This window comes from Cariama cristata, unplaced genomic scaffold (genome assembly GCF_000690535.1).
Source record: "Cariama cristata isolate BGI_N322 unplaced genomic scaffold, ASM69053v1 scaffold16560, whole genome shotgun sequence".
NCBI lineage: Eukaryota > Metazoa > Chordata > Aves > Cariamiformes > Cariamidae > Cariama > Cariama cristata.
In genome coordinates, this window is record NW_009596560.1 from 14,294 (window position 1) to 26,562 (window position 12,269).

Sequence of the window (12,269 nt, forward strand, 5' to 3'; positions counted from 1 at the left end):
CCCATTTTAACATTTATTTGGCTTTGGCAGAGATGATCTATTACTAGTTCTGTATCAGCCCCTTGCTAGTAACTCCATGGAGTCTGAGCTTCCTCCAGTCATCTCGTGCTCCTATTTAAAATATTTTAACTGGAAAGCTTAGATAACTGCATTTCAGAGACTACCATTTTTGCAACAAAATTCCATCTGGCCAACATTAGGTCCACTAACCATGGTTGAACTGAAAAATATTGTTGCCTTCATGTTGAGACTGTACAGCTTCAGTTAAACGTGATTTGGAGTGGGATAACTTGCTACTAATGAGCATCAGCACTGACAGCAGGAAAACTGGCTTTTAAGAATCCAAATTTCAAAGCACACTTATTGGCAGTCTGGTACTCACTTTCTGTTTCTTGGGAAGACTTGAGTGGTTCTCCAAAATCACACTATTCTTTGGAGAAATGGTAGGTTTTTTTGAGTTTTCAAGCTTTGGGAAGGATGTAGATGAGGTACCTGCATGTGGAAAGAAAATTAAAATTATGGGAAACTGAAGACGTTTAATATTACAAAATGCTATTACTGGTCATACTGCTAAATTGAGCTATTTAATGAACAAACAGGTCATAATATCCTTGGGGAAAAACTAAGAGGATATTCACAGCTGAAACAAGGATGAAGCAATGCCTCTGACATCCCCTGAAAGCATAGTGACAAACTGGTGAGAAAAAAGTTTCATCTCTCTGGTTCTCTGTAAGTCGATGAAGGACAAGAAGCCAGGGAGACGAAATATGTATGTGAACCAAATAGGATTGCCACGTCACTCTGCAGAATGAAGAAATGGCCATATTCCTCTCTGCAGTAGGACCTGTGCAGTAAAGGCAGTGCAGACACCCTGCAACTTTCACTTTCCCTTTCTTAGAAAACTTACCACTTACGAGTATGGTGCAGGGAGCAACTCTCCTGCAGACAGCATAAGAGAGGCAGAGGTTTATGTACGCAACTCCAAAGGAGAGCAAAGTCCTTATACTGAGAGAATTTCACCTAAGCTATAAGCTTGTCCTCTTAAACTACAGAGCTTGGTTAACAACCTGTAAGGAATGATGACGAGTTTTTCTCCAGTTCTTCCTGCATTTTAAGGAGTATTCTCTCCTGCTCCAAGGCTTCTATGTACTTGGAATAGGACCAGGAAGCCTGCAAGAACCATTAAAAACCATCAGCCTCCAAGCCATATCACTGGTAGTTCTTGGTCCATTTCAACAGTGAGACAAAAAACTTGTTTATGTTGTAGTCCTGTTATTGAATGATCACAATTATTAAAAAGAGAAGTTTTGTCATGACTGGAATCATGGGAAAAATAGTATTACTGCAAAGAAGTGAATCTCAAAACACCATGAAATGCAACTTAAGCAAGTTTGACAGATATTATGTTTACATTAATATGTTTTCCATCCCTGTTCTGAGTCCTATTCTCTCTCCTTTCATCTTCAAAACCTAAATACAGCAGACCTTTCCCCTCCCAAAATATCAGTCTTTTGTGCTATTGAGGACTTGATTTTATCTCCTGCCACAACATCCCAGTGTGTCCTTTCTCAAATCATCGAAGGTCTCACTAGCCTCACATTTCTTTCTGCCTGCCCTCTCCAGCAGAATGCTCCTAACACTAGAGGCAGATCAACTGAAGACATCGTCCTTTCCTTTTCTAAGCAACAAATGTTTCTCTTTACATTGCAGCAACCACAGTTCAGGTTCCATGTAAATTTTAGGTCACTCTCCCAGATCAGTATGGGAACTGCACTTCTATTTGGCCTTTTTTTACCTTACAGCATGAGAAGTTTGGGGCCAATTTGTCATGTCATGACTCAGTAAGAAGAACTTCTAGCATCTTCCTATAGCAGAAAGGGGCTTGGAGAAGAAACTGCTCTGTAAAAGATTATTGCTCTTTCTGCAATTGCTTCCCTCTTCTTGAGGGCTTAGGCATATGATATTGATACACTGGCTCACTCAAATCACTTGTTTTTTTAAATAGGTATGAGTAAAAGTAAAAAGGTCCATTTACAGGATAAGAGTGTGAGCTTAACTATGCAGTTTGTACTGTGGTTTCAGATTTTGGGGGTATTTCAGACTGCCTGTTTCTATATTCTGCTCATTGCTAAAATAATGCCACGGGAAGAGCTCCATGGAATACAGGCAGTGGCTAAAGTGCAATTTACTCCTGCATCGCATGACATAGCTGTGACTATGTGGTTGCACAGATTCCCCGTTATGTTATGGCAGTGTCAACTCAGCTATGAATGATCCCTTGATATGCCCACGGTGGCATGTCTATTCTTCCTGTTTCTCCAATAAAATGACTGTTACCTTTTCACTACAGATTCACTAAAGAGCTATTTTCTGTCAGATTTTCTATTCAAACACCTAGATTTCCTAAATGAGTTCAGCTCCATTTTTTGACATACGAGCAGAACAGGACTCAATTCTTTCAGGATATGAATTTCAGAAGTAATGAAAAGCTTCTTATTCTAGAATTGATATTCCTTTTCTTAAATTTATGTTTAAATAAAGATTCTATTTAAATCCACACACCTAAAGGGCTTGATATGTTGTTAGATATTAATACTACTCAGAACCTAAATGTTAAAAAGAAAAGAAAGAAAGAAAAAAAATCACCTGTAAGGTGGATAAACTTAGAACAGCAAAGTTAATTGTAGAAGAATGAACAGTTATCAAAGAACCATGAGACAGCAGTATTCAATATCAAACTCCACCTTCCCATTCTCCCAAGATCATTTTATCTCTATTGAATGATGATATCTGTAGCAACATGTTTATTATTCACCTGCCACCCATATCCATTTGAAAATGGTGCTGATCCTCTCTCCACACCAATCTCATCTACCAAAGCACTGCTTGACAAACTGATGAGTTTTGTTCCCGCTTCTTTCCCCTGCCAATAGTAAGAACTCATAATTAGATGTAAACAATAGTTACCAAGCTAAAGTAAAAAGCACAAACTGAGGAAGCAAAAATTGTCATTGGAAATGAGATATTGTCATATGCAGTAATGTTTTATAATGCCTAGTTTCATAATTGGGCATAATAGAAAATATCAGAAGATACTGCTTTTTTAAAGCATTTCTTTGTCCTAATCAAAGTTTCCTGACCTCTATGCTCCTGCAGACTATCTTCCCTTCAGATTCAATACCTGCTCCAAAATATGGCTAAGTGAGAGGGCAGACCTGCAATAGAACATATTTTAAGAACACATTTTAAGGACAGAGAGGCCATTGTGATCCACTAATTTGGCCTCAGTTATAAATGTAGGATATGGGATTTCTCATGATTAGTTCCAGTTTGGTCCAGTAGCTGCGAATGAACTACAGTACACGTTAGGAAAACAGGCAATCTCATTTAAAACATTTACAATGAAGGACAAGGCATTGTAACCCTTGGTTACATCCTAGTGATTAACTCTTTGTCATTTTCATGTTGTTTTAGTGTTTTATTAAGACTGCACCTTTGCACGTTCTGTCTGGTGATCTCAAAATTCTTTATGAACCTTAATCAGTGTTCATATTTAACCTCACATAATTAACCCCACAACATCCCTGTGAGGTGAGTAATATAACCCTCACATGTTGCAAATGAGAAAGTGAGAAAAAAAGTCACTCAGAAAGTCCCTGAAAGATCTGGAAAAGGATCAGATTATCCTACATCCTTTCTCCCAAGGTGTCATTTCTTTCCTTATTATCCCCACTGTCCTGCGGACCCATAATCTATAAGGGTGACTTTGGGGTATAGAACTTCCCAGGCAGTGTGGTGTTTATCTTCTCTCCAGAAGCAGGCTTACTAACTTCTGTGGCATGCTCAATTGATGGAACAGGGATACCACAGCAAATCCAGAAATAGTGTGTATACTAACATACTACAGTTTATGTTTGCTAGCTAGTGAATTAAATGAGGTCTTTAATAGTGTCTTCTGATAATAAATTAGGCAACATTATGGCAATGTCATATCCCATGGCATTATACTACTTACTAACAAATAAGCTTACTGCTAAGAAGCTTAAAAAGAGATGATGGAAACATGGAAAAGGAAAATTAATGCTTTTGGGTTTACCTTTATTTGCTAAGGGCATGGAAAGAGTAAGTACAGACTTACAGTGTAGTTAAAACTATTTTGTACACTTGAAAGCAAAAAATCCAAAATCTGTTTTGGAGGTAAAATGCAATTGTATATGCAACGTATTACAAATGCTGGCATCAAAGCAGCCTGCAAAAAGTGACTAATGATATTTTTAAAGTATGTGGCATGTGCATCTAGCAGTTAACAAAGGAACAGATCCACAGACGGGCCAAAGATGAGCCCGTATAACTGTGCCACACTAAGGGCAAATATGTGAAAACAGACAAGCAAACCACACTCTCCCAAGGCAATCTATTTTAAAACAACTATTTCAGCTCAATACTGAAGCAATCAATTACATTGAATGTTCAAGCTTACTTCACCCTGTACCTACCCATCCCTGCCTTCCAGACACTAAGCTTAAAAGAGGTCTCTGCATTTTACAGTGCTTGCATGGCATCCCTCGCTGTCAGCCACTCCTCCCCAGCACTGAGTTCATTGCCAGGAAGCCTTCGATAGGATTTGCCCCATAAATAACAAATAGGCACACACAAAAAATATTGAGATAGTCAAATAATACCAAGTCATGAATCATTGTCCAGTTGAAAACCTCCTCGTCTGCCCATTTTTTACAGTCTACTAAATAAAAGTTCAACTCTTATCCAGTCAGTTCAGAACTTGAGGTAAGCCCAGGTAGATTGGGCACCCCAGGGACAAATTTGTGAGGAAGGAGAAAGTAAAATTCCTCCTCCAGGACCATGATTGTTCCGTTTGACATAAACCGAAAATGGTAACTGATTTGTGGGGGCAGGGGGGAAATATACATAAGAAAAAAACCATTGTTTCTAACCCTTGCCAGAGCTTTCCTCTCCTTCAACGTGAGCCTGGTGGGGCAGAGGAGCATAAACATTATTTTAAATGCCAAGAAATCATCAGCTTCTACAAGCTGCCAAGTGAACCTACTATCGCTTATGTTAGATGAACCTTATCAGTATCCTTCAAGGATACTGAATCATTTGAAAAGTTATGTTGTCACTGAGGAGACAGAAATCTCAGGCAAGAGAACAGGGAATGGCAAATTCTTTAAACAATAATAGAAAGGGAAAAGAGTTTCAAAAACTTATCTGTTGCACCTATTCTCTCAAGAAATTTGGAAAGGTAACTGGTTTACTGATAAATTTTTGTGAGAAGAATAGCCTGCAAACTGTTTACTGAACTGCATTCTCTGCCTGTCACTTTCTAAAATTTCTTACCCTATTTCCCAGCTTAGAAGGGTAATTCACCTTTCCCATTTGTTCTCCATAAAAACTAGGCTTTTGCCCTCCTGGCCAAGATTTGCTCTTTACTTCCTTGATCTTAATCAGAATTCTTATAGACAGGCAACAAACAGATGGAAAAAATAAGTCTGTGAAAACGCAAAAGTGCATTACTTTGAAATATTGCATTCTTGCACTATAATTATTGCCAATGGTCTTGCCAGACATATCTGTATGGAGACTACGTGCTTTGGAGAAAGGAACATGAGTTCTTGGATTTTAGACTTGACATTGGTGTGTGGCCTTGAGTAATGCTTCACTGGTCCTCAGTTTTCATGTGTCTGAAAGAGGGTAACAATGTGTACATGTTCTTACAGGCATATATGTCTTTAACTGTCCAGGTACTCATGTGGTTCTCATCACAAGTAACATCTCAACACATGTGTACATGGTATTTAAAATATGTAAAGGTCTTTTAATGCTACTTATGATAGTTTGCAAGTCTAATAATTTCTCTGCCCTTAAAGGAATGTTCTCTCCTAAAGCTGGCCAAACAATTACATTTTGTAAAAAATAAACTTTTGCAAAGCCTATAATCAATAGAAAAAAAAAATCCATTACATTTTAATAATAAAATTCCAAGAAAAACAATTTTACAAGCAAGCATTCCGTTCTAGAGGTCACAGTTCTGTTAATGCACTGAAGCTGTCTGGAAACTCATTGTGAACGATCTAACAATTTTACTGTCAAAGCTGAGAAATATTCAAGAAAAGACAAAGATTATACAAAGCAATTAGCACATAAATATTTTTTAAAATAATGTGCAGACTTTTCAAACGCTCCTTCTGAAAAACAGATATGAAATCTGGTTTGGTTTTGTTTTGCTTTGCTTTCAATAGTGACCCAGAACTGTAAATTCTAAAATAGGACACAGTACATACTGAAATTGCAAAGAGATCTGCAGTTACCCAATGTACACATGGACCGTACAGAGATTTATTTTTTTTTAATTCAGCCCTATTTTTCGCTCTACTTTTGGCACAAAAGGTTACTAAAATACATTTTCTTCTCTGCCTAATGAAAGGAATATTCCATTGACTCATCTGCTTCAAGATGAACATATGTATATGCATCAACAGGATTGGGAACTAATTGCCCTAGGACCAGGTCGCATGTAAAGCTTGAATTCTAACAAAAATATTTCGGTAGTTTTGGATCAGGCCGAGAAAGGGATATTTGAATCCATGTATGTCTGCTCATGAAGGAGTTTTTAGGCAGTTCATCAGCTGTCGCCTGAAACTTTGTAAGCCTTACCTCTGCTGTTTTGCCTTCGCTCTTTCGCATCTTTTTTTCCTTTTTTCTCTCCAAGGCAAGTAGAATTTTGTCACTAGCCAAATTGCTTCGAAACTTACAAAATTTTGGCCAAAATTTAAACAGAAGAGCAAAAATAGTAATCTGTGCAGAAAGAAAAGAAAGTCAATCTTGACTGTATTAAGAAAACAGACTTTACTGTAAAATAAAATGTAGTTTGCCATGAGAATGAAATAACTATTTCTTTTTGAATACAAAGCCTTGTTCCTCCCACGTACTGTGTCCTGACATTTCAGCCCAGATTTGCTCGGCACATGCTTTTCATCAGTGTGTTTATTACTGGTGAGAAATCTTCCTTAAAACACAGTTAAAAGGCACTTTCTTTTTTTATATTTCCCTAAACAATTGTTTGCATTAATGAAAACATCCATCATTTTTTACAAGTATTCTTGATAAAATATACACCAGTAGAATTGCTTTTGCACCAGTCTTCTGCTCAAGCATTTCAAATATTCAGTTCATTAGGGAGAGGGGGTTTTTTCCCCTCCTTAAGAGAAAGGAAATACTTTTTTGCCTCTGGAAAGACTCTTAAACCACATTACAGATCTATGAGCAAATCTTGGATAATTTTAAAATGATATAATCTCTCACAGGGTCTTTTTTGAACTAGAATAAGGAAAACAATTTTAGAAAAGCAAACAGAGGGGCTCAGTGAATTCTGTTGCTGCACGTACTAAGGCTCACATTTTTCAACTTATTTAGATGTTTAATTCTCATTGAGAAACTTGGCTTCAAAGGAGCCGAGCATGCTCAGCACCTCACTGCTTCTGGCTCAACAGACTTGAAAGTGACATGTGGCTCACTGTCATGTGCCAGTCACAGCTTTTTGGCCAAGTTCTTCCCTTGGTTTTGTGCCACATTTCTGGAGTTCACTGGATATAAAAATACAGGCTGAAATGAGACTTCTTATTTCTCTTAGGACATATATGAACCCTTTTCTCTGACAAACCATTCATCTTTCTTAATCCAAACACTTTATGGACTCAAAGTTGAAGTTTAAATGTGTTGGTGGCAATTTTATAGGAAAAGAAGAGGAACTACCTTTCTTGGGTTTAGAAGATAAGTCAGAGAAGACAGTAATGAGGAATAAGATAATAGTAAGTCTGTAGTAAAGATTCACAAATTGCTGTTCAGTCTGATTAGTACAAAGATCAGAGAGAAAATTGTCTACAGCCATTTAATACAGGCTTTCTGTAACAAAGAAGGGAAAAACATCCAATAAGTTAAGCTTTGTGCTTTACTCGCATCTGCATTTTTTTTCCATAAACTGCAAAAACTACAGACTTTCTAACTACAAATTACTTCTCTGACATTAACCAAGTGGTAAAGAGCAAGCAACTAAAAACACAGACAGAATTAATTTCTGCTGCCAGAGTTCCTGACACAGACCTGGATTACACCTTTCCAGGATCAGCTAGCTGTCAGAGATTGTCCAGTGTATTGAGCAGTAAATATCTGAAGCCTCTTCTTCATCTCCATCATGCAATCTTTATTGAAATGCATGACTATAGTGTTCTCCTTTATGCCCAGGCTTATGTATGGAGTCCAAATTGTCACATAAGCAACAAAGACTGTCCTTAAAATCAGGCACACAGACTCTAGCCAGATCTGTTACAGAGATTGTCCCAGCTTCTTACCTGTGCTTCTCTAAAAATGTAAGGTCCTAGTTCTTTCCTGCGCTCCAGAATCTTCTTTGCTTGTTCAGTTGGGATGTCAATCTGCAAAGCTGGGGGTACAGCAGAATTAATAAAGCAGTCAATAATAGCTGTGATCTTCTTCTGGACCGTGGCATCATCACAATGAGAATGGCACAAGTCCTGAAAGACGAAAAATGGCATTTTCAGTCAATGGAGAGAGAGACGCAAGACCCTGTACAGGGGCCCAGTGATCAAAGAGTAATAGTCACGCAAAAATAATTATACAATAGATTCCTTCAGTATGTAGGACAAAATTCTTGTAGAAAATATGCATTGTCAAAGACATAGTTAAGACATGAGTGGGACTTCTGGTTTGCAAATGCAGATATATAGCAATCATTGCTTTTATATGACAATCTCTGCCTGCATATTCTGATGGAACAGGGTAGTTTTTATCCTGCATTCAGTCTAAGTACATTACTGGCAAATAGGAGGCATTTCTGAAAAGAAGAACACACCTACAGGTGTGAAATGCACTGATTTTCACAATGAACCAGCTATGACTAGCATAACCATGGTACCTAAAAGACAAAGAAATGCTCTAATTACTCCACGAAAAGATGGGAATTATTTAGAGGGTACAAGGTATTATAACCAGGGACATTGGCACAAGAGGGGACAATTTCAGCTACCAGTACAATCTTCCATTCATTTAAATCTTCTATCACCGTTTATTAAGATTTTCTAGTTTCTCAAAACCTCAGTGTTTGAAATAACTCTATGCAGAACAGAATACAAACCAAACCTGAACTTACAAGGGTGATATCTCAAAGGAACATTGGTGATTTCCACTTTTTTTAATGTGATCCTATTGTTCTTGTAAAACCTGTTATCACTCTGTTTTCACACTCTGACAATGGTACCATTGGACTTTGATAGGAAGGAAAAATAAATCAAAGAACTTCCTTCAAACACTTTGAAACACAAACTTTCCATCTATCCATAAACATAAAGTAATTTCTCTAACACTAAGAGATTATCACATATATCTACTAGAGACACAATGAGCACTCTAGAGAATTTTCAGGAAGAGAGCTCTCTAAATGAAGAATGTGCATTTAGTTTTCTTATAGGAGGCTGAATATTTACTTTGCAAAGAAATTAAAAACAGGGCTTTTAACCAGAAATGTGGTATGTTCAAGAGCTGGCTTGTTTTATTATGAATACTTCTTAGTTTTGTGAAGGAAAAAAAGAATGATAATGGCTACAATGAAGAAAGTAAGGCAATACAAAAACATATTCAATATATACTAAGAATATATTATGGCTTCCTTTGCTCATCTAGCATAGAAGAAAAGGCAGAGAGCTGTAGTAAGAGGGAAGACAAACAAGCCATATGATAAGAAGAGAAACGAGACATAAGCATAGAGGAACAGATGGAAATGATCCACAGAGTTATATTTCTTCATATTTGTTTAAAAAAAAAAGAAAAAAAAAAAAGTTTTTTGATTGTCCCAAGATATGCTGCCAGTCTGATGGGTTACGAGGAGCAATGCAGTCATTGACTCCTAAAGGGATTTCTGTCTAAACTGATGGCATGATAGGGCTCAGACAATACAAGTATGCACTGTGCAAAGTGCTGCCTACATCTTTGGCAATATTCCTCCAGTTCAGCCTGACCCACAACACTCCTACTACTCTAGCCCTTTGCTGCTATAAAGAGCATCAACTGCCAACCATGACAAATTGCATGCATGTAGAAATATGGTCAGATTGTACTTTTTCTTGATAAAAAGACAAATAAAATTAACCTAAATTAAGGAGAAGAGATGGGACAAAAAACAATGAAGGCTTTCTTCAGAGAGCAGATCTAAAACAGTCTAAACTACACTCCATGTTAATTTGCAGAAAGTTTCCATGTCCTCCACAATGTAGTAATGAGAGTCACAAATCTGAAAAAACAGCAAATATTTTGAGAAGGATTTATGTCATGGAACTTCAGGTGCATTCCTGTCAAGTTTCTAGTCTAAGCTAGTCACTCTGTAACCGAGAGAGAGAAAGCAGCACCCCTAGAGAGCATTTCAGCTGATGATTCCTTGCTTGGGGATCAGAGACTCTGTGAGGAAGGGAGATTGCCCTCTGGAAACTGAAGGAGCTCCTCTGAAGGATCTTCAGCTTCAAAAGAAAACCCCAAAATCAAATGTGCAAAATTAAACAGTGAAAATACACCCACAAGCCTGCAGCAGGATGTCCAAGTGCTACTGCAGCATCAACTGTGTTTAACTCCAAATTTCTGAGCGTGTTAGCTAACCTCATACTCCCCGCCTGCCGTGTGCACATAGGCTATGTTCAGGAGCCCAGGAGAGGCTCTGCACTCCAGTAGCACTTCTGCATCAGCAATATTCCAGAGGCAAAATCAATGAGGAACAAGTGAAAGATCTGTGGTGCCCCTGCATTCAGTCCAGGGTGCTGCTAGGAGGCTGCAGTGTGATTTAAAGGCTCACTCCAGAGGTTTCCAATTGTGTTTCACCTCACATAGCAGCAGTTTCATAAAGGGTCGTGTACTTGGGAAAGAGGCAATCCCTGCTGACCTTCCCCATCATGTTTCACCTTGGCCACATCCTCACCTGCAGTCAAATGTGACTGTACAGAGTGCAAGGGAACTGGGGTCTGTGTTGTACATATAGGCTTTTTGGGTAGGTACAATCTTTACATCTGTATGTTTGATTGAATTTAAAAGTTTTCTCTGATTTTTGAGGGATTACCAAATTCAGCAATAAGCCTATTATTTAACAGTATGTAAGTATAAAGACAGAATGAACATTTTAATAGTTGCATATTTTCTACTGCTCAACAGATGTATATGAAAATCTGGGCATTAGCTAGTTCATAGTCTCCCTTTAGAGACTTAGAAGAATGTTGCTGTTTGAAGAAGCATAAAGAAATACAGGGATAATAGATTAGTCATTAAAAATAGCTAACCTTAAGAAGTGAGGATTTTCATCGAAGAAAAAACAGTTTAAACAGTGAAAGAGGTTTTACTATGAACAAGAAAATGCCTATTCTGTTAAAATTCTCCTAATATGCAATAATAGAGATGTGTTTGCTTATGAATTGAATGATATTGCCCTTGCTCCATTTTACCACCGTACCTTATACTTCTGTACCTCTTGCCAAAAGAGCACTCCATTCTCCAGTAGGTCTCCTTTCAATGACACAAAGTGTTGAAACTGATTTGCTGTCACTGGATCCAACAGCGCTTTGCGGAAAGCAATTATTTCACTAGATGAAGAAACCCACTTATTGTCCACATGCTGTCAAAAGAAGAAATAAATGCACCAAATAAACTTTGTTTCAAAAAGCAATAACAAAAGCATTAGTTAGCATAAACTGTCTGATTCTTATCTTTGCACTGACCCTAACTTTCAGTAGTTTATGAGTTTATGACATGGATACAATAGAATGTGGCAAGGTTTCATTTCTTTCTTTCCTCCTTTTTTCTTTTTCTTTTTTTTCCAGTTTGGTTTAGGCAACATTTTTTGGAAGATGTGATGGGAGAGGAAATGACTGACAATGATTTAGACCATATGACTACATACTATAAAGTATGGAAACAGCTATTGTTATTGATTATGGCAACAGGCTACTTTTCTACAGAACAGTTTGAGTTTTGTGCAAACAAACAACAAAGAAAAAGGAACAGACAAACCACATAGCTTAAAGTTGTAAAATGCTTCTGACAGGGATCTCACCAACAAAATGAGCTTTGAAATATGTTGCCATGATCACCAACAGAAGCTGGGGAGTTTGCTCTCTGTGGAATAAAGCTACCAATAGTAAAATAGGATTTAAAATCATTGAGACATTTTGGAAATCCTCACGCTGCAAAGCACAGAGCAGTAG

At 37.6% G+C, this 12,269-nt stretch overlaps 1 protein-coding gene across 1 annotated transcript in view; it reads right to left on the reverse strand.

Annotated features, from left to right (window-relative positions):
- Positions 1–382: 382 nt before the first annotated feature.
- RGS22 (regulator of G-protein signaling 22) overlaps positions 383–12,269 on the reverse strand; it is a gene marked incomplete at both ends in the record, with an annotated part of 48,687 nt that continues 36,800 nt past the window's right edge. The window contains 6 exons of the mRNA XM_009706658.1: positions 383–492; positions 1,068–1,170; positions 2,816–2,923; positions 6,673–6,813; positions 8,367–8,546; positions 11,519–11,680. Coding sequence (XP_009704960.1) covers positions 383–492; positions 1,068–1,170; positions 2,816–2,923; positions 6,673–6,813; positions 8,367–8,546; positions 11,519–11,680 — 804 coding nt within the window. The remainder of the gene's footprint in view (positions 493–1,067; positions 1,171–2,815; positions 2,924–6,672; positions 6,814–8,366; positions 8,547–11,518; positions 11,681–12,269) is intronic.